General features: G+C 41.4%; 1 protein-coding gene across 1 annotated transcript; it reads left to right on the forward strand.

The window, feature by feature from the left end:
• The first annotated feature begins 8,500 nt into the window (after positions 1-8,500).
• On the forward strand, positions 8,501-27,571 carry Znf367 (zinc finger protein 367). The gene is made up of 5 exons (XM_021180841.3): positions 8,501-9,083; positions 15,533-15,683; positions 16,940-17,059; positions 18,875-19,013; positions 25,098-27,571. Exons 1-5 carry the CDS (start codon positions 8,694-8,696, stop codon positions 25,318-25,320), a joined length of 1,023 nt encoding a protein of 340 aa, XP_021036500.1. The 5' UTR covers positions 8,501-8,693; the 3' UTR covers positions 25,321-27,571.
• The last annotated feature ends 110 nt before the right edge of the window (positions 27,572-27,681 follow it).

Consider the following 27,681-nt stretch of genomic DNA (forward strand, 5'->3'; position numbering starts at 1 on the left):
GGGCTTGCGTATCTGGGGGAGAGCTGTAGACTGAGGGAAAGTGCCTAGAGGAGAGGCAGCGTCCTCAGCTGGGAGCTGACCCAGTCAAGAAGCTTGGAGAGACTTGTGTTTCAAGAGGTGTGACAGGGACAAGAGACCAAAACAACCCATTCAAGCGCAAAGAAACAACCCCAGACCCACTGTGATGTTGTGATGAGTGCGGGAGCGGACAGGGTGAGGTTTAGATAGCGGTTGTTTTTCTTTTGAGACATTCAGTTAAGGCCTGGCTTCTGGGGAATGAAACTCCAAACTAGATGTCATGCTTGCTGGCAAGTGCCTTGGCTCTCTGAGCCATCACTCTCCTGAAAATTAATTTTGTAAGTTAGCATTCAAAGTAATGGTTCTTATGGTATGTTTGTGTGCTTATATGTGTGTATATATACATGTTTATGTCATTACACTTTGTTCAAAACTGTCCCCCCTCCACATTGCCCTTCTCCATGATGCCATGCCTGCCAGCTGGTTCCCTTCCTCTCTCAAGTAGTTTTTACTTCATAGAACATGTGAAAGGAATAATTAAATACAGGTGTTAAAAAAGGTCTGAGTTTTACTGTTGTCCCACTTCTCTGCAAAGAAATCAAAAGTGATTTTTGTCTCAAATTTTAATTTCCTGGGCTTGCCATTCGGGGACCTCATGGGTTCTCAGTAAATTGTCAGATGGCTAGAGATTTTAAGATAGGTGGCCACTTCTTTCTTTGAGTTAAAGATTAGAGCCTGTATTTTCTAGCCAAAATTGGAAATAGGTATTCAGATGAAAACTTGTATTATTCTCAGAGGTGCTATTCACAATAGCCGGGAGGAAGAAGCAGTCGAAATGCCCATTAACTGGGTGATAGATGAATAAGATGTGCTACAGCAGAAGCTAGGATTGGGGGAGGGGGGCAGAAAAAGAACAAGTGTTAGCACACACTACAAAACAGGTGAACCTTGGAACATTGTGTGAAGAAAGCTTAGATGATGTCAGGGAGAGGGATAGTTTTAGTTACCTTTGCATTGCTGCACCCACAATACCAGACAGAAACAACTTAAGAGACAAAGATTTATTTGGTGCCCAGTATCAGAGGAATTTAGTTCACCTTGGCAAGAAGACATGGTGAAGCTCCCAGTTCATTTTGGGAGCCCTGCTGAGGTGGAGGCTGTTCTCATCATGGTGGACTATGAAGCAGAGAGAAAACAGGAATCAGGCAGGGGTAACATACCCTACATTGAGGGCCTCCCCTAAAGACCCCATAGTCTCTCCAGACAGCACTACCAGCTAAGGAACAAATTTCCAGCTGTAACAGAAAGCAAGTTAGGAGTTTCTTCTTTCATACTAATGTATCCAATGATTTGTTACATAGTATACATTCAAGGCATTTACTTTATACTGTGAATGCAATCCAGTACTACATTATTCTGTTGCTCATGTCACTTAGACACAGAGCTTCTTCATTGTCTCCTACGTTGCTCTGATACATAATGAAGGCTGTGTATACATGTGAGTGTGTGTGTGTGTGTGTGTGTGTGTGTGTGTAAATAACAATAATTATTTACTTCTGGCAGATCTTGCACATTTCCTGGACTGGTTTGGCATCAGCTATTTCTCCAAAGAGACTTGGTTTTTATTACTGATGATTGATTTTCAGAGATCAAAACTGTAGAAAGGAGATAATTTTGCAAATATGACATCAAAGGCACAAGCAAAATTGCACTTTATCAAATTTAGGATCCAGTCATCAAAGGAAACTGTTGAAGAAATCTAAAGACAACCCGTAGAGTGGAAGAAAAATACGAAAATCTTTTATACTGGGGTTAGTATTTGGAATACATGAAATTAAATTAAAAAAAAAACCTAAAACTAGAGAGTTTCAGTATCAGTATTCTATATGATTATAAATGGATAAAAACACAGGAAAAGGTGTTCAATGGCATACGCTGTAAGGAAAATGGATGAAAACTGTGTGGCGATCTGATACACTTTTAAGGATAACTTTCCTATTTTTCCATTGTATTTTCCCTCATTTTCATATGTTTGTTTAGTGTGTGCGGCTAAATGTTTCAGCACATGTGTATGGATGTGTGTGCACCTGTGAGCAAATGCCTGTGAAGGTCCAAGTTTGATGTCAGGAATTAATCTCAATTCCTCTTACAACTTATTTATTGAAATAGAGCATCTCACTCAAACCTAGAACTCGCCAATATTGCTAGTCTCCCTATACAGCTTGGTTAGGGGATCCCTGGGATGACTGTCATTTTTTTTTTTTGAAGGAAAGTAAAGCATATATTAGTAAGGATGTGAAGAGTCTGGGACCAGCATAGATCATTGGTGGGATATAAAGTGATGTGAGGACTAGGAAAAAAAAGCAGGACAATTCCACCCACCCCCAAATTAAACTTCATAGCTTCCATATGGCCTTCTGCTTCATGTAGACATGTTGGAGACTGAATTTAGATTTCAAAATTCAATAGACTCACGGAGAAAGGGAGTCAAAAGTGAAATCATATGCACCTATAATTCATATATAAATAAAAACCTATAGGCATAACACAGTGGCATTATTAATTATAGCCCAAATTTGGAAGGTATCTAACACTTAGCAAGTGATGGGTAGAACTTTTAAAGATTTATGTGTGTGCGCACATCTGTGTGCTTGCAAAAGCCAGAAGAGGGTTTTGGATCCTTTGGGCCTGAAGTTACAGGCTGTTGTGAGCCACCTGCTTGTGGGTGTGGGAAATAAAAAACTGGGTTTTTTTGTATTTTGTTTTTTAACAAGAACAGTAAGTACTCTTGATTATAGAGCTATTTATCCAGCTGCATTTCTGTAACATCATACTAAATAAAAGGAGCCAGACATAATATACCAAAAGGCAATGAGTACATTTGTGGGAAATATCAATTATAAAGTTCATACAGACAGAAAGTAAATTAGTGGTTTCTAAGGGGCAGTATAATTTCTATATTACAAAAGTCTCCTGTTTAATTTTTTTTTAGATTTAAATTTTTTTGTGTATGAGTTTTTGCCTGCATATGTATGTATGTATACCGTGTGAGTGCTTGGTGCCCATGGAGTAAGAAGAGGGTGTAGGATCCTTTAGAACTAGAGTCATGGCTAGTTGTGAGTCATTATGTGGGTGTTGGGTACCAAACTCGGGTCCTCAGCAAGGGTGGACATGTGCTCTTTACCACTAAGTCAACCCTTCAGCCTCCAAGTCTCCTATTGTAAATGTAGAATTCCACTTAGCAACCTTAAAATTTTGCACACCATCATTAATATCTACTTTTTGACCCCTTCCCTCCATTTTGGAAAACACCTTTGTCCAGCCAGTCAGTCCTCTTTCTACTACTAATTTGTATTCTACCTCTATCGATTTATAAGTGTATGACTTTGTTAAATATTTTTATTGCTTTTGTGGGGCCCTCACAGTGTCTGTCTTAGCCAATGTTCTATTGTTGTGAAGAGATACCATGACCACAGTGATTTTTCTTTTTTTTTTTTTGTTTTTTTGTTTTTTTGTTTTTCGAGACAGGGTTTCTCTGTATAGCCCTGGCTGCCCTGGAACTCACTTTGTAGACCAGGCTGGCCTCGAACTCAGAAATCCGCCTGCCTCTGCCTCCCAAGTGCTGGGATTAAAGGCGCGCTCCACCACCGCCCGGCTCACAGTGATTCTTCTAAAAGAAAGCATTTAATTGGGGCTTGCTTACAGTTTCAGAGGTTTAGTCTATTGTCATTTGGTAGATTGGAGATAGGGTACTGACTACAAATTACAGAAGTTTACTGAATCATAACTTAGAAAGCTGCTTCTTGGAGCTGGATAGATGGCTCTGCAGTTAAGAGCACTGACTGCTCTTCTAGAAGACTGGGGTTCTATTCCTAGTATCCACATGATAGCTCACAACTGACGGTAACTCCAGTTCCAGAGAATCTGGCACCTTCACACAGTCATACATGCAGGCAAAACATCGATGTACATACAAATCTTTAAAAAGTCACTTCTTGATCAAAGGAGCTTGTCTTTTACAATAATGTCGTAATATGAACAATAGTCAAGATTCCTCCCTGTTATTGTGCTAAAACACTCTGATCAAAAAACAATTTAGGGGAGCCAGGCATGGTGGCGCATGCCTTTAATCCCAGCACTCAGGAGGCAGAGGCAGGTGGATTTCTGAGTTTGAGGCCAGCCAGGTCTACAAAGTGAGTTTCAGGACAGCCAGAGCTATACAGAGAAACCCTGTCTCAAAAAACAAAACAAACAAACAAACAACTTAGGGAAGAAAAAGGTTTCTATCATCTTATACTCCCAGGTCATAGTTTATCATTGAGAGAACTAAGGGCATGAATTCAAAGCAAGAACCTGAAGGAAGGATCCATGGAGGAATGGTGCTTGCTGGCTTACTCATAGACTGATATTTTGCTAACCTTCTTACACAATCCAGGAATACCTCCCCAGGGAATTGTGCTTCTGATCAGTTAACAGACAATCTACCATAGAATTGCCTCAGGCAATCTGGTCTGGACACTCTCGACTGAGACTCCCTTCTCATGTGCTTCTAGGCTGTGTCAAGTTGATAGTTAAAGCTAATTAAGACAGATAGCATTGGTTCTATTCTCTCCCTTCTTCCACTTGTCCTTTCTCTGTCCTTCGCTTTGAAACTGCGACCTCTCAGACCATCCCAGAAAACAAAGTAGCAAGGTTAGCCTGTAACCCTTTTGCTGGATGCTTCTTTAGTTATGTTAGACCAGGCTATGGAATCAGGGCTTGTGTGTTGTTCTTCATAGACTCTTGGCTAATGTTGGTAATAGTCTGTCTAGACATAACGTAGTTATTTCATTTCTGTAGGTATAAGTATATAAAGCATCATGTGCCTCATTCTTCTTAATTTCCATGTTCCGTTTTCTAGACACCTCACCGATATGGTAGCACGTTGTTAGCCTTTATTAAATGATGCCTCTTAATATCACCAACATGAACTGTTGATTACAAGAACTGTGTAGTGTTTCAAAACAGAAGGTTAATAGTTGTTGTAAATTAGAAAATGACTTTTAAATAGGTTCTTTAATCCAGGGATTTTATTATAATCTGTTAAGGATCAGATAAAATTGCTCAGGATTAATGAAAACAAGAGGGATGTTTGTATACTGGGAACTCAATGAATGTAAGTTGTATATATTTATGTGTATATGCTGGTGCCCCAGAGTTCAGAGGAGGATGTCAGTTTCTCTGAAACTGGAGTTTCAGGCAGTTAGGAGCTACCAGACATGCATGCTGGGAATCAAACCAAAGCCCTTTGCAAGAGCAGCAAATGTTGCTGAGCAATTTCTCCAGCCCTTCAGCTTCCATTTTCAAAGCTGCTTCATGTACATTTTTAGACGTGACACTAAATCACTCTATATATTTTAAAGATATATTTATTTATTTATTTTAGGTATATGAGTACTGTAGCTGTTTTCAGACACACTCCATTACAGATGGTTGTGAGCCACCATGTGCTTGCTGGGAATTGAACTCAGGACCTCTGGAAGAACAGTCAGTGCTCTTAACCACTGAGTCATCTCTCCAGCCCTCTCTATATTTTTTAAATTGTTTTGTGTCTCACACAGGATAAAAATTTTTGCTTTGATAGCAATAGTCATGCTTCTTGACTCTATTCAAGTTCTACATGTTCAAGTTGAAAGCCCCCTTTTACTTTCATCTTAAGGTTTTAGGATACATTGTAAAAGGTTTGACAGACAGACAGACTTTTATCAAGCTTTTTTTCATAGGGGGTGCTGAGGATTGAGCCCAAAGCCTTACAACACATGCCTAGGTGTACCAATAAGCCACACCGCCAAGGGACTGCATTTTAAACATTGAAATAGTATAGATGGTTTTTTGTTTGCTGAGTTTTAGCTTTTGGAGACTGTTTCTCTGTGTAGCTGTAGCCCTGGGTGGCCTCAAACTCAGAGGTCCGCCTGCCTTTGACACCTGCTGGGAGTAAAGGCATGCACTGCCACCCTGTCTTTTTAGTCTCAGCAGGAGACCACTGCTTGTTCTTGATGCGTTTTAGTGTCTTCAGAGTTAGTGTACATCCTTAGGCTGTTAATTATATCTAGGACAGAACATAGACATCAGGAATATAAGCACACATTGCATATAGCCCCCTGGTGGCATCAAAGTGGAGCAAGAAGCAGCTCTCAGAGTGACTTCAGTTCTCCCAGAATCAAACTCACCACATTCCTGGCATGTTTTTCATTCTCTTGTGGCTGGAAGCAAGTGGAGTTGCCAGGTTACCCTTCATCAAGGGTAATTTTTAGAAACATTGTCAGTGTTCTGCTTTCTGGGTGATTCATCTTGCACTTGAGCGGGTTAGTGTTGAATAGTAATTATTGGCCAGTGTTTAACCTGTGGGCCTCTTGCCCAGCACTTCATTCAAGTGTTCCTGATAGCTATATATATTTTTTTTTAAACGTTCATTATCAACTATGAAACAAAGTATTTATAATTCTTTTGGTGGCTTTGAAACAATGTAGTAAGGTTTCTGTTGTCATTTACAATTGTATCCCATTGTGGGAAACAAAAGCTGAACTTTCCGTTTCCAGATTGACTATTAAAATCAGACTGTATTTCCTGCCCCGCCCTGCCCCCCCTCTCCCCACACACATACAGTAGATACAAGCTGTGGTACCCAGCCAGCCTCCAGAAAAGAAATCTAATTTAAAATGTTAAATGTGTATGAGTGTTTGGCTTCCTTGAATGTGTGTGCATCATGTGCATGCATTGTCAGAGGAAGCTACAAGAGGGAAGCAGATTACCTGGGACTGAAGTCACATACTGCCACCACTGGGAGCTTGGAACCCAAGTCTCCTGGAGGAGCAGCAAGTCCTCTTAACCATGGAGCCATTTCTCTGGCTGCTTTGTTCTTTATTTTTTTGAAAAGATACTTTTACTTGTCCCACTTGAAAGATACAAATTACTCAATGTATCTTCTTGAAACATTTTCACTTCAGTTCCCAAGTTACTTTCTCTCCATAAAGTCAAATTTGACTTCGGTATCTTGCTAGGTATAGTTTATTTACCCAAAATAAAGATGTGGCTAAAATAAGGCCACACTATTGGCTGCTTTGATTTGTTAATTTAGGCAGTTTCCTCTAAAACAACACTCTGGTAGCTAAATTAATTTAGGCATAGCTTTGTATTTGATGGAGTTTAGTTACCAGTTCTATCGCTTAACCACTGGATATTCATTCAGATATAAAAATCTTTATTGAGCCTCTACTAGGAGCAGGCTGCCTGGGAAACGCAGCAAGCAAATGAGCTCCAGTTACCAGTTCTATCCTTTAGCCTCTAAAGAGATTTAAAAAAATCTTTGAACTGCTACCACCATCAGACTGCCTGGGAAACACTGCAAGTACGACCGGGAGCTGCCTACTGTGCGAGTGGTCGCTCGTGCGTCCCACCGCGGTCCCAAGCCTGGCAGCAAGAACCAAGAGTCAGGGAACACCGTAGCAGGGCTGGTCGCGGGACTCCATTAAGAACCCATGCCCTTAGGCAGGCGTGGTGACTCACGTCTTTAGTCCCAGTACTTGGTGTGTGTGTGTGTGTGTGTGTGTGTGTGTGCGCGCGCGCGCGCGAATGGGATCTCTGACTTCGAGGCCCTCCTGGTCCCTACATAGGGAGTTACAGGGCAGCCAGGACTATGTAGAGACCCTGTCTCAAAACAAAAACAAGCTGGGCGGTGGTGGCTCATGCCTTTAATCCCAGCACTTGGGAGGCAGAGGCAGGCGGATTTCCGAGTTCAAGGCCAGCCTGGTCTACAGAGTGAGTTCCAGGACACCCAGGGCTATACAGAGAAATCCTGTCTCAAAAAACAAAACAAATCCAACAACCCCCCGACCCCCCAAAAAAGAAGCGGTGCGCTGCTGGCGCCTTGGGCAGCGGTGGGTGAGGTGGGACGGGCGCGGCCTAAGCCCTTTAAACTGGCTGCGCGGGGAAACGGCCCCAGAGCCACAGACGGGATTGGGTGGAGCGATGGGGAGGGCCCAGCAGTGACCACCGCAACTTCTCCAATCTGTAGACTCCTACCCTCTTTTCGCCCCCTCTTCTGGTGGGGGAGGAACCCAGCATGCTCGCCCCGCCCACCACCACGCCCCTTCCCCGCAGCTCCTCCAATCAACAGCTTCCTTCCCCCCCCCGCCCCATCTTCGCAGGAGTCATCCGGCCAGGGTGGGGCTCCCGACGGGTGTGTCAGGACTAGACGCGCGCTCCTACAGACTTTCGAACGCAGTTGGCCCTCCAGACAAAAAAGTATGAGAGCGGCGGCCAATGACGTGGCAGTAAGGACCCGCGCTCGAATTGGTTCCGCCCCCTCCGGACGGAACACAGCCTGGACCCGGCTATTGGCTCTCGCGACCTGTCACTCGACGCGGTGGCCAGCCGCAGGGTCCTCGCGGTGACTGGTTCCGCCCAGGCGCGAAATGTAACGCGGGAAAAGCCAAAGCGGGGACCGCGGCGGCAGGTTGTTATTCTCGGGGACTCGGCGCCTCGCGTCCCGTTTTCCTGTCAGCAACGCTGCTGGAGCCTGATCGCCCGGAGCCGCCTGCCATGAGCCGGCGGCTGTGAGGCGCCGAGACGTAGCAGCGCGGGCGAGCAAGGCAAGCTCGGGCCGCCGAGAGCGCGAGGGCTGCAGACGAGCCAGCATGATCCGCGGCGCCCCGGCACCCATGGCGGAGCCGCCGCCCGTCATCTTCTGCCACGACTCCCCGAAGCGCGTACTGGTATCGGTCATCAGGACCACGCCGGCAACGCCTCCCTGCAGCAGCGTGGGGGAGCCCGAGCCGCCGCCGCCGCTCGTCCCCACTAGTCCCGGCTTCAGCGACTTCATGGTGTACCCGTGGCGCTGGGGTGAGAACGCGCATAACGTGACGCTCAGCCCGGGGGCGGCGGGCGGCGTCGTTTCAGCCGGACTGCCGGTGGCGGCTGAACTCCCGACGCTGCGGGGTGCGCCTCCGTCCTCCGCCTCGGTGGCCGCCGTGTCGGGCGGGGAGGACGAGGAGGAGGCGAGCAGCCCAGACAGCGGCCACCTCAAGGTGAGTGGCTCGGGCGGCCCCGGGCGCGGGGCGGCCTGGGGCCCGTTAACGGCGCCGCTCGCCTGCGGGGCGGGGCCGGAGAGGAAAAGCGGGGTGGCGGGGGCGGTGGCTGACAGGACGCTGACGTCACTGCCGCGCGCCAAAACCGGACCTTTGGGGGGCAAGGTGGTCATGTGACGGGTGCGGCGCGAAGGCTGGTCTTTGGGCAGCAGGTGCAGCGGGGTGATGAGGGGGAGGCTCGCTGTGTCAAGATGCCCTGCATTGCTGTGCTTGTAACCTCGCGACCTCGGCCTGCTTAGATGTGGGAAGAAAGGATGTGAACATTTGGCTCCAGCCCACATTGAGGCAGGGGCTAAGTATCGCACTGTATCCCTGGCCTGCCTGGGACTCTCAGAGTTCCACTTTCCGAGTGCTGGAATTCAAGGCTAGCGACACCACGTCCTACTATACACTTTACATCCGGAGCAGCTGAGGGTTAGGGGGTTTGTTAAAGCGTCTTCATGAAGATCGTATGTAGAGCTAGCTAGTGGGAGTGTTGGCACACGGTGAGTGTGCTCGGAAGGAACTGGGAGTGTGTTTATGGGGCTAGACTTTAATACTTAATTCATCAGAGCTCAGGAAGGTATCGGTAAATCTCTGTGTCGAATACATGGTATTGCCAGATAAATACGCAGTTTTCTGTTGTTGGTTGACTGCCAGAATAACATGATTTGCTACAGGTGTAGCAAAGCAAATTACCCAGCGGGTTAAGGGATGCCTAGTTTATCAATTGAAGCAAGTTTGGTAACATTGTGTATGGGCAGTAGCCAAAAAGGTGAAACTGTTTTGTGTGAGGAAGTAGGCACTTAGCTAGTGGTATTATGATAGAGCAGTAAAGTTGAAACTTGCACCATAGTGCATATTTGAAAGAACAGTAGAGATGTTGGTAGTGGAGATTGTGTTGGTGTAAGGAACAGCTATTGTTGCTGGCTTTAGGTCGCCCCTCCTGACATGTCATCTTAGGTACTTTAGGTATCTATAACTTTTGTATTAATTCAATATTTTAGTCCTTAGAAAATGCATTGTACAGTTAAGTGACATACAAAAATGCCATGGAAGGTTCTTGTATTTGACTTTTTAAAGTTGTAGTTAATTTATGTGTCTGCACTTGTGTATGACTGACACTGAAGTCAGTTTTATGAACCACTTTGAGGGTGCTGGGAATCTAGCTCAAGTTCTTTGGAAGAGCAAAAAGTGCTTTTAACCATTGAGCTATCTCTCTGTCCCCTTTTCCCATGATTTAATCTTAGTCTTAACTCAATTTGATTTTTGGATTATTAAAAAAAAAAAAGCCGTCGTAAATCAGTGGTTCTCAACCTTCCTAGTGCTGCATCCCTGTAATACAGCTCCAGTTGTGGTGACCCCAACCATAAAGTTATTTTCGTTGCTACTTCATGGCTATAAATTTGCTACAGTTATGAATCACAACGTCAATATCTGTTTTCCCCAATGATCTTAGGTGATCCCTGTGAAAGAGTTGTTCCACCCCCAAAGGGGTCTCGGCCCTGTAGGTTGAGAACTGCTGTTGCTTGTATTTATTTGTTTTTCCAGACAGGGTTTCTCTGTGTAGCCTGGACTGTCCTGGAACTCACTCTGTAGACCAAGGTGGCTTCAGTCTCAGAGATCCTCCTGCCTCCGGTCCCAAGCTGGTGAGAGTTGTTGTAAAGAGGTGAAATCATAGGTGTGTGCTTTTTGGCTTGAATCAGACTTCTCTTTACATAGATTTGTGTAAATGTTCTCACAGTACATAAGCTTGAGTTTTATTTCTACATCTTTACCCCTTTCAAAGGGAAGTATATTAGAAGTAATGTGGAAATGAAAGGGCTGATATATATGTATATTTTCCCCTTCTCACAGAACACTTAATTTTCAGAATTGATTTGATAACAGAGTCTAGTTCCTTTTTTTTGTTTTGTTTTTTGTTGTTGTTGTTGTTGTTTTTCGAGACAGGGTTTCTCTGTGTAGCCCTGGCTGTCCTGGAACTCACTCTGTGGACCAGGCTCGCCTCGAACTCAGAAATCCGCCTGCCTCTACCTCCCGAGTGCTGGGATTAAAGGCGTGCACCACCTTGCCCGGCCTTAGTTCTTTTTTTAATTATTGGAGTGATCCAAGTGCAGCTCCAGAAATTCATTCAGGATTCTTAACTTAAGAGAGAAAATGCGAATATGCCTTTATTTGAGAAAGTGACCTTATATATTTATTTATGGTCAAGATGTTGTTGGTTTAAAGAGGGAGAGGGAGCCCAGCCCCCTTTATGCTGTTTTGGCTCTGAAGTTCTTACGGTAATGATCTACTTCTCCAGGCTTTGAGTGAGTGATGATGCTTGCTTGGCTGCTGAATCTGCTCACTTTCCAGGAAGATGGAGATGAGTGTGGAGTGTGGCTAGTGTTAGGAGTGCTCCCATCACCCTTCATTATGTCACTCTGAGGCACTAACAGCTGTGAGGGAGAGCAGCGTTTGTTTCTGCTTGTTGCTATGACTCCCAGGGGAGGTGTTAACATCTGAGTTGTACACACCCTATGTCAGCTTTCTGTTCTTTTTGTTTGTCCGTACCCTACACTGAGTGGGTAAAGAACACCTATCACCTGCCAGCATGTTTTGGACCCTCCTTTTAAGATCACTTAGCACTATTTGTACATATAACATTATCTTCTGTGGTTGAATTCTAGGAGAGACCAAGATCAACTACAGAGTCCTTGTCTTCCCGGGTACTCCCCTGTCTGTACCCCTCTACTCCTTGTTCATATTGTATTCATGATATATGCTGTAGGGCACTGATCTTGCCCCTGTCTGACCTGTATCCACTTTTAATATCCAAACATCTAGATTGTGTGTTCACATAATTGATTTGTATCTAGTGGCTTTTAATCATCATAGAAACACTTACTCTGTTAGCAATAGTAGCTACCATTTTTTACCTGTCGTGGAGTGGGCACTTTGTAATGTTAGGAGTAAACTACCAGGCTGTCTGTTGAGCACTCTGAATTTTTTAATTTATCTAACATCATTTACCTGCTGAGAATGAGAAAAAGTGTCCCTAAGATAAAGGTCATATGATAGGTAGCAGAACTTCTGACACCAGCAGGACTCTTGTTTTCACTCTACATTATGTTGTTCCCATATGTACATGTGTAAATGGACTTTTAGGGATTAATTTTTAAAATATTAGGTTGATGTAAGCATACATAACTTATTTATGGCTTATCCAAATCAGTTGAGATGCTTTATATAAGGGCACATAGCTTGACATTGGCTATTGAAGTAGAGACTTGGAAAGTTGTGGATATAGATCGGGTGAGAGTAAGCAGATCTGAGCAGCATGGGGAGTTTGGATCCAGACCCAAATGTGAGGAGGGATATATGACTCATACTCCCTCATCAAGGCTCGCAAACATTTCTAAAGATCATCTGCTGCTGCTGCTTCTCCTCCTCCTCCTTTTTCCTGATTTATTATGCTTAAACCTATCTTAGTAGGCTTAATATTTTAAACCTATCTTAGATAGGTTTCTATTGCTGTGGTTAAACACTATAACCAAAAGCAACTTGGAAGGGATTACTGAGGCCATCACTGAGCCGGATGCAGGGCCCTTGAGGCTTGCAGAGAGCTGTTTACTGGCTTGATTCTATGGCTTATGGTGTCTTGTTACACAATAAAAATGCTAAGTCTGGCCTTTTATTTGAACTTGTCAAAAACATTCAAGGACTTTTTAGGTCTTCTGTCTTCATATAATTATAAATACTTTCTAGAGGTTGGGAGATTATACAAAAGTTTTTAGTGGTGTAATCATCCAAAATTTCATGTTGACAGTTTTTCTTTGAGTCAGTAGTCTTGACAAGATTTGTCCTTCAGTCTACAGTTAAACTTAATTGGATGTTGATAAACATGCCTAGAAACATTGTTTTCTTATTAAGACAAAAATGAGAATGGCCTATTCAAGTAATATTGGTTATTTTAATATATATGGTTGGAGCTGGTGAGACGGCTCAGGGTGCAAAATGTTTGCTACATAAGCATGAAGACTTCTGTTTAGAGCCTTAGCATCCAGTATCCACATGAAAGCCATCTGAAGCATGTTTATAAACACATTGATAGAAGGAGTGAGGGTGTAGAAATAGAGGCAGATCTCAAGGCCTCTGGCCAGCCTAGTAGAAATGGTGAATTTTGGGTTCAGTGAGAGACCTTGTCTCAAAAATATGGTGGAAAGAGAAAGAAGACACCTGACATTGATCTCTGGCTTCTAGATGTACACACACACAGGCATGCACACAGATGTGTAGATACAGCTCATTTATTTGGAACATTAGATGATTATTTCCAATCTTATTTCTTGAATTAAAAGAATGCATTTATTTAACTATTACCTATATGTGGCAAGTATGTTGTATTTATGCCTACAATTTATATGTGTGTGTATGCATATAAATATATATGTACATAATTTATTTATGTGTTGTTACAACTGGGCATGTTTTATTTTTCTCTGGTAGCAAAGAAAATAGTGGGTAATTTATTTTAATTTTTCTTTTTTTTCTGTGTTTTGGGTTTGTTTTGTTTTGTTTTGTTTTTTGTTTTTTTGAGACAGGGTTTCTTTGTGTAACCCTGGATGTCCTGGAACTCACTCTTTAGACCAGGCTGGCTTTAAATTCACAGATCCACAGCACTGGAGTTAAAGGTGTGCACCACCATATCTGGCATGAACTTCTTTCAAAGTGAAACATTTGACTGAAGGAAAATAGGTTAGAGATTATCATTTTAGGTATGAGGCTAAGAGTTAAGCGTTAGAAACCTATAGGTTTTTACATGGAGAACAGTGACATCTCTTAGCTGTGTGTGACACTTATAGCACTGTTCAGTTTTTCGTGTAACCTACAGATGTGACAACTTACCTGGGAAAGAAAAGGAATTTTTTTTTTTTTTTACAAAAACATGTTTGTTTTAGATTAGAGAAGATAGTGCAGACGTTCCATGAGCAATACTCAGTTTTGTTGTTTGCTTGAATGTTAAATAAGTGTAATACATTTGTGACCGTGTTGGTACGCTATTAACTATTCAAGTTGTCTTGGTTTTTTTGTGTGTTTGTTTTTTGAGATAGTCTCATTATATAGCCTAGACTGTCCTCAGATTGGTTTTGTAGCCTAGGCAGGCCTCAGACTCAGTTGCAGTCATCCTGCCTCAGCTCCTCAGAGCAGGGATTTACAGGTATATGTCATAATAGATTTTTGATTTTTTTTTTTTTTTTAAAGACAAGTTCTCTGCTGTGAAGTCTTAGCTGACCTTGAACTCACAGAGATCCACCTACCTTTGCCTCCCAAGTACTAGGATCAAAGGTTTCTACCACCACATGTTGCCTTCTCATTTTTTTAATTTATGAAACATAAAGTTAATATTTTAAAGTGTACCCTGGACTTTTTAATTTGTTTTTTTAAACTTATAAGAATGTATTTTGGCTGGTGAGATGGCTCAGTGGGTAAGAGCACCCGATTGCTCTTCTGAAGGTCTGGAGTTCAAATCCCAGCAACCACATGGTAGCTCACAACCATCTGTAACAAGATCTGACTCCCTTTTCTGGAGTGTCTGAAGACAGCTACAGTGTACTTATATAATAAATAAATAAATCTTTTTTTTTTTTTTTTAAAGAATGTATTTTGAATTACCTTAGCTTCAGTGGGTAAGCCTATTAGAACTACTTCTGTGTAGCTCCATCTATCCCCTCTTATTAATGTCCCCTTTTTTAGTGCAGAATACTGAGATCAAGCTCAAGGCCACTGGCCTAGGCAAGTGCCTTATATGGGCAGGGGCGTGTGGTGGGGGGCACTGACAGGACACACACTTTGTTTTCCTTACCCAGCTGTTTACATCTCTGCTACAGCCTCCACTTTCTTTGGGTAGAGCTTCTGACTGGGTTCATTCATGGTTTACTGAGAGCATGCTCCATTTTCTGTGAAATCTCCCTGACTTTCCCATGGGCTTTTCCTGTGTCTGCTTGCTTTAGGTAACCCCAATTTTTTAGTCCAGAGAGCCGCAAGTTGTTTGTGAACAATGCCCTCTAAATAGTCGTATGTTCTGAAAGATACCTAGATTAGATGAGGTAAACATAAGTGCCTTGTGTCAGTCCACTTAGTGGCCCATCCAGGTCATAGCAGATAGTTTTTCAGAATAGGTTCTGGTCTGCTTTCTGTAAGTGGGAACAAAGTCACACACTAAGAACAGAAACCTTTTGAAGGTTTGCTACCAGGTAAAGGAAGAATGGGCAAGTGGAGTGCTTTAGGGGTGTTTGCTGACATCTGCAGAGAGGTGGGCTACTAGAACCATTCACTCTACAGTTCTGGCTGATGCCACTCAGTTTGTATCTTATGCTGCTTTAGTGATTCCATGAAATCATATTAAAATTTATAAACCATGTTAACAGGATGGAATCCGACGTGGAAGGCCCAGAGCAGACACTGTTCGGGATTTAATAAATGAAGGAGAGCATTCATCTAGCAGGATTCGTTGTAACATCTGTAACAGGGTATTTCCAAGGGAGAAATCACTCCAGGCTCACAAAAGGACTCATACAGGTAAGATGACAACAGTGTAGAAGTGGCTAGAAGTGATACTAGATTAAAACTTGATTTGGTACTTAAGTTGTTAATTAATGTTATTTAATTAGGTTAAATAATGTTCACGTAAATTGTTATATTTTTTATATTGCCACTATTACTTTGAAGTTTTAAAAATCAGCCACTGTTACTCAGTTGCTTTTTGGTGGGGAATGGTGGGTTTAGGTTAAACAAAACATTGTCAGTTGTGTCATTGTTATTCCACCTCCACCTACCTGAATTTTGTTTCCTCTAACACTTACATGTCAGACATTTTTATTTGTATATAGAAGTCCTTGCAGTATGTATAGAAAGCAAAATACTTTGTAGAAGGCCTATGTTCTTTCTATAATGCTGACCCCAGGGAGAGGAGCCTTATATTAAATCAGTAATAAATAATACATTAGTTATGATTGACATTTTTGAGCACCTTATCTAGGTTAGCACTATGCTGCAGTACTTAAAAATTTTAATGAAACAGAAAGTGGAGAATTTCTTCAGAAGGAGACTCCTATGGCGCATGATCACCACAGGACACTTCCCAGGCAGACACCATGTGCAGCTCAAAGCCTGCAGACTCTGAATTTGAATGGGCAGGGAAGATGCGATCTTAAGGATAAGAACCAGATGAAGAGGCATTGCCCCCTGGCTGGAACATCTTCTGGAGGAAACTAACGACAGTTCTCCCTTCTCCAAATAGATAAATGAATTTGGTGACATTTTGCATGCTGAGAAGAATTATCAGGCAACTTTTTAGCAGTCCAAGGAGCTCAGGAGGGGTTGGGATAGTTTGAGGAATTACTGGTACTAAGCGTTTTGTGCTGGTGCCTCCATCTTGAAATACAATGTATGAAGGAGGCTAGATGCCAGCTAGCAGGCTATTGGAGTATCCCCTGTGGTTGAGTGAGACCAAGGAAATAGCCACAGAAAGCGGAAGTTGGAGATAGTTTATAGATCAGAAAAGAGCTCATAGTTGTACTGTTGAGGAGAAAAGTATAGATAAGCTGAAGATGCTAGTAACAAGGGTTGAACCTGGGTTTCTAAATGCTCAAGACCTAGAGGAGGTAATGTGCTTTATGGAGGAGAGGCGCTCCAGTGCCACCCTTTGTCTCCCTGCCTGTGCACTGAATTCAGCATGTCATTTCTCACTGGAGTTCTGACCCATGTGAAGAGGATTTTCCTTCTGCCCCTTCTTCTTGTTACCTCATGTCTGATTTCGATGTCTGTCTTTTTAGGTGAGAGACCATACCTGTGTGACTACCCAGACTGTGGAAAAGCCTTTGTTCAAAGTGGACAGCTCAAAACCCACCAACGTCTTCATACCGGAGAGAAGCCTTTTGTCTGTTCAGAAAATGGTATGGTGTTAAAGTGATATTTTAGGAATAGCTACTAACCAGCTACTAGTTAGAGTAAGTTTTACTTACATTTTTTTGATAAGAGGAAAGTTTTGATAAGCTTTTATAAAACATCATAAACTCCCCATCCCCAAGCTATGGATTGAGCCTATGAGCCCACACCTTTGCACATGCTAGACACGTACTCTCATGGAGCTACATACCCAGCCCAAGCTTTAAGAAGTAGAAACATTCATAATAAATGTAGCCTTTGAGGTAGGCTTTTATATTGGTTGATAAACTATTTAACTAGAGTAAGTAAGTGTATCTTTTCTTTTTCTCTTTTTTTTTTCTTCTTTTTTTTTTTTTTTTAAGATTTATTTATTTATTATATGTAAGTACACTGTAGCTGTCTTCAGACAGTCCAGAAGAGGGCGCCAGATCTCGTTACGGATGGTTGTGAGCCACCATGTGGTTGCTGGGAGTTGAACTCTGGACCTTCAGAAGAGCAGTCGGGTGCTCTTACCCACTGAGCCATCTCACCAGCCCCCTCTTTTTTTTTTTCTTAAAGATTTATTTATTTTATGTATGTGAGTACACTGTAGCTGTCTTCACACATAACAGAAAAAGGCATCAGATCCCATTACAGATGGCTGTAAGACACCATGTGCTTGCTGGGAATTGAACTCAGGACCTGTGGAAGAGCAGTCAGTGCTCTTAACCTCTGAGCCGTCTCTCCAGCCCCATGTATCTTTTCTTTAAAAGCACCTCTTTTTTTTTTTTTTTTTTTTTTGAGACAGGTTTTCTCTGTGTAGCCCTGGCTGTTCTGGAACTCACTCTATAGACTAGGCTGGCCTCGAACTCAGAAATCCGCTTGCCTCTGCCTCCCAAGTGCTGGGATTAAAGGCGTGCGCCACCACTGCCCAGCTGGTGGCAAACCCTTTACTCAGTGAGCCATCTTGCTGACCCTCTTAAATGAATGGTTGGTTGGTTAGTTAGTTAGTTTAATCACAGTCACACACACACACACACACACATTTCAGTATAGTCCTGCCCCCTTTTTTTGTAGTTTTCTTGATTATTTTTTAAAATCTTATAAGTGTTTACAGGCTATTTATTTTTAGTTTCCACATATGAGAGGAAACCTTTTTGTTTCTTTCTGAAATAGGGTCTCACTGTGTAGTATTGCATGGCCTGGAACTCCCTATATAAGCCAGGCTGGCTTCAAACTCAAAGAAATCCACCTGCACTCCCTATATAAGCCAGGCTGGCTTCAAACTCAAAGAAATCCACCTGCCTCTGCCTCCTGAGTGCTAGAATTAGAATCAAAGGTGTGTAACACCATGCCTGACTCATTAGAAAACCCTTGTTTTGTTTGTATTTAAAATTTATCTTATGAGTATGTGGTGTGTGTGTATTTGTATATATATTATATATGTATGTATATATACCATGCTCAGAGAGGACGGACGGTGGGGGTGGGGGCTGGAGAGATTGCTCATCGGTAAAGAGCACTGGCTGCTCTCCCAGAGTTCAATTCCCAGCAACCCCATGGTGGTTCACAACCATCTGTAATGGGATCCGATGCCCTCTTCTGGTGTGTCTGAAGACAACTACAATGTGCTCACATACACTAAATAAATAAATCTTTAAATTTTTTTTTTTTTTTAAAGAGGGCATTGGATTTTATGGATGTGCCTCGGAAGCTTCCATAGAAGCTTGTGTGGTTAAAGAATTCAGCATCTCTCTGCCTTCCTTTGTATATATCGAAGCTGTATATATTTCGTATGCCTGAATGGTCACATTCTGGTGAGCATTTCCTTCTGTGTTTTAAAGGGTGCCTAAGCAGATTCACCCATGCAAACCGCCATTGTCCAAAGCACCCTTATGCCCGGCTGAAGAGAGAAGAGCCAACGGACGCACTCAGCAAACACCAGTCTACGGACAACAAGGCTGCTGCTGAGTGGCTGGCAAAGTAAGGCTGTGTTTGTGTGTGGTCTCCCAGAAGATGTCTTTGGGGCTTGGGTTTATGTTAGAGTTTGGGCATTCTTTCATTTTAAGTAAATTACTTATGTATGTTTTATAAAATAGTTCAGAATAATCCTTAATTTCCTGTAGAGTTGTCATCAGTGCTTGGGATCTGTATGTGACAGAAATAATAGTTTATGTGCCCCAAGCACAGTGTATTTCATTTTCTTTGTTTCACTGTTGAAAAATATGGAACACTCATGAACTTGCAACAAGGAGGCAACATGAATGGCAACAAGGAGGTCAGCATAAAATCTTTCTCTGAGAATATTTGACTTAAAAACTTGTTTGTTGTTAACATCACTGAAGTTTCTCTGCAGTGCTGTTGGGTCCCTTATTGTGCTGCTACAGCTCTTCCTGCCTGCTATGCCACAATGGGCAGGTATTTATTGATAACCATGTCACTGTTGTTTCAGGCTTCTCTGCTCTTGGCAGGAGGCCTCACTTCTTCCTTTAGCCGTTCTGCTCATCTTTTTTTCTTACTCGGGCTAAATATCATTTCAGGAAAAGCTTACTTGACCTTCCCCTGGAACTCCTAGAACAAACAGTCTGGGACCAACTTCATAGGTGGAGGCTAGTATCATCCTCAGTGTGGAACCCAAACCTTTGCTATAGTACTCAGAGCCCCTGTGACCTGTCAGGATTCTCTTTTTCTAGTCTTCAAGTTGTACTGAACTAACAGTTCTTTTAATGCCTATGTACTGCCAGTGTTCCTAGTGTCCAGAGATAGATTTCCTAAATCATGTACCTTTAATCCCTCAACAAAGATGACAATTTAAATATGCATTTTAGACACAGTGAGTGGACATTTACATTTTCTCTTGTGACTTATCAAGTGGTTACAATAAGACTAAGCTAGAATTAAAACTAATGTTAAATATTTTTGGATAAAGTGTATTATTGACATTACTTTCTTGGTCATATTTCTTTTTTCTTTTATGTTTGTTGGTTTGTTTTTGTTTTTCCAGACAGGGTTTCTCTGTGTGGCCGTGACTGTTCTGAGCTCACTCTGTAGACCAGGTTGGACTCAATTTGGAGACCTGCCTGACTCCGTACCTGGCTGTTGATCTTATTTCATACGTTTAATGTTCAATCCTGTCAAAAGTTACCCTTGCACCACCCCCACCCCCAAAAGAAACCAAAGCTGGGGTGGTGGCTATATAGAGAAACCCTGTCTTGAAAAAAACAAAAACCATTATTTTATTAAATAAAAAGTTCCCCCCTCCCCCCATGGTTCTGAAGCTCCTGATGCTGAGGGCCTTGTATGTATTAGGTAGATACTCTGCTACTGAATCAGAAGATAAGATAGGCTCCTAAGGTTCACTCATACATAATATAGATAGATATAAATAAAGGTAGGGGTCTTTTGTTTGTTTGTTGTGTTGGGGATTGAACTCAGAGCCTTGCTTCATACATGTTATACAGATATTCTACCTCTGAGCTACATATCCAGGGCACCATATAGTGTAATGGCAAACGTGATTAGAGAATGCAGTGGGAGGTTTAAAACAGCAAGTGTCTGATTATATAGACACGTGAACAGGAATCTTTATTCTCCAATCTAAGTTTTCCATATAAATGGGATTTCCATGTACTACGTCTGAATAGCTACAGATACTTACTAAGGATCCATTTTAACAAAATTTCATTTTTAGTAGTGTATATTCATTAGATATCGTAATGGGTTTCATAAAATACATACAAGTCTATCAAGTACATTGATCACAGCAATCCCTGTGTCCTTCTTTTCTCCTAGTCCCCTTCATTCCCTCAGACTTATTTCTACTTTCATGACATATAAATAATTTAGTGTGGCTATATAAAGATGAAATCCACAAATGAGAGAAAATGTGACATTTGTCTTTCTGTCTCTATACAATTTCACGGCTGAATAAAATAAAATCCATGCCAGGTGGTGGTGGCGCACGCCTTTGATCCCAGCACTTGGGAGGCAGAGGCAGGCGGATTTCTGAGTTCAAGGCCAGCCTGGTCTACAGAGTGAGTTCCAGGACAGCCAGGGCTATACAGAGAAATCCTGTCTCAAAAAAACAAACAAAAATCCATTATGTATTATTTACTGTGATGGGACCTGGGAGAATGGAGCCAATAAATGAGACAGACTGAAGTCTCATGCAATAGCTAACTTTATTCGGAACATCAGACAGTTTATACTCTGAGTATTAAGAGAAGTAACAAGCAAAGTGTACAATCACAAGGGCAATATAAACAAATAACAACAGCTAGTTGTATTGAATAATCTGAAGTAAACTCACTCCAGACCACTACACCTGGGAGGTGCTTGAAAGCATGTATATTTGAAGAAACTGAGATCATAAGCCTTGCTAGGTGGCAGTGGCACAGGCCTTTAATCCCAGGGCACTTGAGAGACAGAAGAAGCAGGTGAATCTCTGAGTTTATGGCCAACCTGGTCTACAAAAAGAATTCCAGGACAGCTAGTGTTACACAGAAACCTTGTCTTCAAAAACCAAACAAATCAAGACTCTTGTCTTGGTTTCTTGGAGTTTTCTCACAAGCACTCAGAAATCTCACATGACTTCATTCTAGGACCATGTTCTCAACTTTTTAAATGAAGGATATCCAGAGTAGTTTCAATTTGAGATGTTGTAGATAAATTGTCATTTGATGCATGAATATCCTTTAAACAAATTACAAACATAGTGAATAATTTTAGAGTAGTGAAAGTATTGTGTCTAATACTCTGCCCCCAAGAATAGGGATCAAAACTGTGTCAATACTATTGATTGTATTATTATATTGATCAAAAAGGAAATCGAGGGGCTAGCCTGAAAAGAAACTGATGAGTAGTTGCTTTGGTCTCTTGTAGACTGGAAGCCCATATTTGCTCTTTATTAGGATCACAAATATCATGATATCCTTTGCAAATGGGAAATTATTCAAATTCAAGGAAAAAGTAAATGTGTTCCCCTTTTAGAATGAATAAGTTTATTACAGTCCCAAGGTCCAGTCATGAACACAGAGCCACTCATTAGTAAAGCTAACAGAAGCTGGGTCCATACAATCTACAAATTGAAGGGCAAGGAGGATGAGGAACATAAGACCAATACATGAACTCAGAGATGCATAGGCCAAAGTAGCTGGCATTGCTGGAAAGAGATTCTCAGGTGACATAGGGCTCTGTGTGTTTACTTCTCCCTTGGTGCATAGGGCTTATCGTACCCTAGACTGGCAGACACGACTTAGACAGTCTCTCTTTTTGCCCTTTAACTGGAGGTTTGCTATCTTTCTAGTGACTTCCACTGCCCTCCACCATCCTTGATGGCCTGGGGCAGGAGGAGCCACAGAATGAGAAGGAACTAAAAGATTTAGAACAGATTGCTAGAGTTATTTTGAGGCTAAACAGAGCAATTCAGGAGAGGCAGAGAAAGAAGCCAGATTGAATCAGTCAGCGTGGAGAGGAGTTTGAGCCAGAACAGCTGAGTTGAACCATCCAGCCAAAGCTCAGAAAGGGATGAGCTTATTCAGCAGCAGGTCTCAGAGGCTGAAAACATTCTAGGCATAGATAAGATTGTACAGAGGCTGGAAGCCTCCAGGACTAAGCCTAGGTTAGCCCAGAGAATAGTTTACAAAGATTTTATGAATTAACCGTAATAGATGAATTAAAACAGCCAGTTCTACCTATTGGGCTGAAGAAAAGTATTACTAGGTAAATGACAGTCTGGACCATGAATCCCTCCTCTACCTTTAGATGAACCATCAATAAAATAAGTATCTACCTATGGAATGGGAGAAGATTGGACACTTTTTTTTATAATCACATATTCAGTTCATATGAGAGAACCCCACAGATTGCCAGCTGGACCATGATTTCCTCTACGCTCATAGTAAGGGAGTAACTGGGGTGGTTGGTGCACGCCTTTAATCCTAGTACTCAAAAGGCAAATGCAGACAGATCTCCCAAGTTTGTGGCCAGCCTGGTCTACGGAGCTAGTTACAGGATAGCCAGGGCTACACAGACAAACCCTGTCTTGAAAACATCAACAACAAAAAGAAAAAAATCTGTAGACTTCTGTCATGCTTTTAAAAACTGATAGTTGGTTGAGGGTGATTATAATACAAGAATCAAATTAATACAATTGTTGACATTGGGTCCTCCCCTGACTTACAAGAAAAGGAAGGTAAGCAGTTAGTATTTTATGGCTCTTACAGTGTAAATAAATCCATTCCAAAGGTGGGGAAAATAAGTTTAAAGGCAGTCAAGGATCCACATGATAACACAATTGCCTCTTTTAGTCTGAATTGAGATAGCTAACTCTTTTCTTGCTTCTTGAGATACTATATGGGAACTAGCCAACACTGACTTTCCTTTTAGGGTTTCAAATGGATTGGTTAGTACATTGGAAAGAAACAGCTCGTGGGGCTTGAAGAGGAATTGGTAAATGAATTTCATTTCCTTGCTGTACCCTAGTTTGCTTAGGTTATAAAGTTAACTTTTTCATAGGCTCTCCTAAATCCTCATCAAAAAATGGAAAGAATTCAAGATTAGATTATGAAATTTCTCACCCCATTCTTCTTGGTCATTTTCAGGCGATGGATGATACACATCTGAAGAAGCTCTAGTAAGGGTGCTGAGGGAGACATCACCAGCATAGTTATTGGTGGAGCTGTTTTTACTTTGAATTTTGCCTGAATGGGGAAAATCCTTTTTGCCTTTTTTTACCCATTTTAAAGTTTAATCATCCAGTTTATATTCATGCAAGGAATATAATATGCAAGGAATATCTTCCTCATGATTAATATCCTCCTTAGGTGTTTTGATAACAGTCCAAATTAATGCCCAAGCAACCCATAATTGAGTGGGATCTTTTCACCTTTTTATGCCTTTTCAATATTCTTTCAGACTCTGTCCTATACTTCATCTAAAATTTCTTACTGTGAAAACAAGTGATTGTAATTATAAACATCTTGCAAGCAATTTAATAGTTGTGATTTTAATACTTGTGTTCTTTTAAAAAATGATGTAGACACTCAATCATGGCTCTTACTCTCTAATCTCTTAGCTGACTCCAGGTCCTTGTTATACTGCCCTTGGTGGGACCTGGGAGAATGGAGCCAATCAATGAGGTGAACTAATGTCTCATGCAATAGCCAACTTTATTCTGAGCGTCAGACAATTTTTACTCTGAGGGTTAAGAGAAGTCACTGTACAATACAAGTACAGTTACAAGGGCAGGCCTCATACAGCATAAACATGTTTTTCCATAGAGGCATATAAACAAATAACAGTTGTTGTAACTAATATGTTCACTTCTATCCACTGTACCTGGAAGGAGCACAAAAGCATAATCCAAGAACAATTCCATATTGTGGAAGAAACTGAGGTCACTAGACTCTTGGTTTGTTTTTTTGGAGTTTTATCACAAGCACTCAGAAATCTCACGCTACTTCAGTCTTGGACTGTGTCCCAACAATGTTACATACCACGTTTTCTTTGTTTGATCATCTTTTTACCTACGTTTGGCTGCTGTGAACAGTGGCCAGTGGCACTATGAACAGTGCTAGACTACATGTGCAGGTATCTCCATAGTCTGTTGACTTGGGTGTGGCATATCTAGGTCATATGGCAGTTGTATCTTGAGTATTTTGATGAAGTTCCACAAAATTTCAGTAGTGGCTGAGCTATTTGTATTCCTGTCAGTATGTAATGGGTCTGATTTAGGCAAGATGAGATATCGGTGTAAAGTGTACATGTTTGTTACTGTTGTACTCCATCTTTTGAGATCTAAGAATGATTTTTAAAAAGTGTTTTATGTGTTTGTACTTGAGTGTATTTGTGTGCAGGAGTTCATGGGGCCCAAAGAGGGCATCAGATCCCTTGGAACTGAAGGTACAGACAATTGTGAGCTGCCACGTGGGTCCTGGGAACCCAATCCAGGTCCTCTGGAAGAGGAGCTAGTACTCTTAATCTCTGAACCACCTCTCCAGCCCCACTAAGAAAATACTTGACAATCTGATATCTGCCATATAAACAATATGTTTGCCTTTTACACAGGTACTGGGAGATGAGAGAACAACGTACCCCCACCCTAAAAGGCAAGCTAGTTCAGAAGGCTGATCAGGAGCAGCAAGACCCTCTGGAGTACCTCCAGTCTGATGAGGAAGACGATGAGAAGAGTGGCGCCCAGCGCCGGCTGCAAGAGCAACGAGAGAGGCTGCATGGGGCCCTGGCACTCATTGAGCTGGCCAATCTGACAGGGGCACCACTCCGCCAGTAGCTCCCACACTGACTCTTCACTGTACAAAAGTACTGCCCAGCATACTTACAAAGTAGATCCTTGGGCATAAGCTAAGCACCTTATTTGCTTATCATAGGCTGCTATTCTGTAGAAACTTATGAAGAATGTTGTTGCCTCAAATGGGGTGAGAGAGAATTGCACTTTTTTTTATACGGAAATAGATTTGATGTAAAGTTTAAACTATTTTGTAAATATGGATTGCAGTTACAGGGTAGAAGCTACAAGTTGTGGGAAGCTAGGTTTTGCAAGTTTAATGCATTCATTGGAAGCAGTTCTCACAGGAAGCACTTTGTGAATAAGACATTTGTGTGAAAAAAACAGATTGGTACAAATAGCCAAAGAAGGTTGAAATAGATTATTTATAAGATCATTTTTAACAATGTATGTTAGTGTGTGTGACAGTACTGTAAACACTGAAGCAGAGCAGTGTGAGACATATGTATAAAATACATATTTTTAAATTGCAAAATAGCATGGCCAATAAGTCCAGAGAAATGGGAGGCCAACTATTTGGAAAGATGATATAAGTTATGGACTTGGAAGAAAAAAGGTATTTGAGGCTCTTGGTAAGATGGGTACTAGTTTTTAAAATTGGTATAAAATGAGTTTTATCCCATCTTCCTGGGCTTTTTAACTCACTGTAATGCTGATGCTTAGAAAGCGCTCGTCACTTGGCTTGTTGACTGGAGACTTTTGCACATTGCTCAGCTGCTGGACCTGAGTGATTAATCTTGCAAAGTCTATGTAACCTGGCAACTGGTGCATGTATGTGTACACCAGTGAGATCTATTATGGGCCCTGTAATGAGATTGGCACTTGTGTTTGTATTAATAAAAGGGACATCTGCAGGGTTGTTTTGTAGTGAAATGTTTTAGGTCTTTTGATAGTAAACACTAAATTTTAATTGTTCTGCTTGTTTAGCGTTATTAGTGGATGGAAGCCTCCATATTTATATTTTCAGTGCATATTGCCACCTTTCTGCTTCACTTCAGAATAACATGCCAAGCTATTTTGTGTTCACTAAATTTAGCTATCAGTTAAACACTTGAGTAAATATTGGCTACTCAAATATGCAGGCTTCTGAGATAGTTTTAGCTGCAAGTGTCTTGTCTGGTGGTTCAAAACCATTTTCTCCAAATAGATGAAGTTATCGAGCACGTTGTGTACTAAGGCATGAATAGAATTCTAGGGGCCAAGCAGCCACCTCTTTTATGGAGTCAAGAATCTATCACTTGAGCTTTTGTTAAAAGTTGAATGAAATTATATGCAGAGCATAGTGATTTATAGACTCCTTAATTGGAGACTTCAAAGTAATGGGAGGAAAGATGGGCTCCTCAGTGCCTTTTTTTTTTTTTTGAGATAGCATCCTACAAGTGTAGATTACACATTACTGAGAATGTAGGCTAAAATCTCGGTGCTTGCAGTACACAAGTAGTTAAATTGTGTAGCCTTGGAGAGTGGAGGTAGGAAATGTCGTGAGAAGCGCCAGTGTGAAGCTGAAGTTGTGGTAGTTAGAATAATGTGTATGATGAGGACATACTTTAAAAATGGAATTCCTCTGTACAGTCAATGTCAGATCTTTAGGGGCTTTTTGTAATAAGAGAATTTATATTTGTAATGGTCTAAGAATGTTATCTGTAATCTGGTATGTAGAATTTTAACTTGGAGCACTTATAAGTATGATAAGAGACCGACCATACATAGCATCTAAATATTCTTGGTTTAGGGTTCAATATTTTCTCTAGAAATTTTCCTCAGATAAATGGGAGTGTATGAACCAAAACATAACACTCATCAGACTTGGGAAATTTTAAATCTGATCAACTCACCTTAAGGACAGCAGTACAATTGAAAAATGCAATTAGTCAATTCGCAGATAAGATTTAAGGCCTTCAAAAAGTAAGGGCTTGCTTTGTTTCTTCAATTGACTTTTGTCAACCATTGAGGTTAATATTCACATGAATTTTTTATTTGTATGATTGGATGGTTTAAGAAATTATTCCAACTGCTTGCCATTGGCCATGTTTTAAAGGGTTATATATTTTGTTTTGATATAAGCTATGTACTTGGACAAAATACATTGGCATCTAAAATTTGAGGTGTGTTATGACTGCTTTTTGTTTTAAAAATGTGGTTACATTCAGATTTTTGAAGTGTTTTATGCTTCATATGGCTAAGTTGTAGTTTGGCAGAGTTAACAGCATATTAATAAACATGCTGTAATTTTAAAAGATGCTTTGAATAAAATTTTATTTTAATTTAAAGCATAAAGTACATGGGTCATTCTTGCAGTTTTTATGATTTGTTTCTCTATCAAAAATACAAAAACCATGATAGATA

Source organism: Mus caroli, unplaced genomic scaffold, assembly GCF_978045245.1.
Source record: "Mus caroli unplaced genomic scaffold, Mus_caroli_1 scaffold_15, whole genome shotgun sequence".
Classification (NCBI taxonomy): Eukaryota; Metazoa; Chordata; class Mammalia; order Rodentia; family Muridae; genus Mus; species Mus caroli.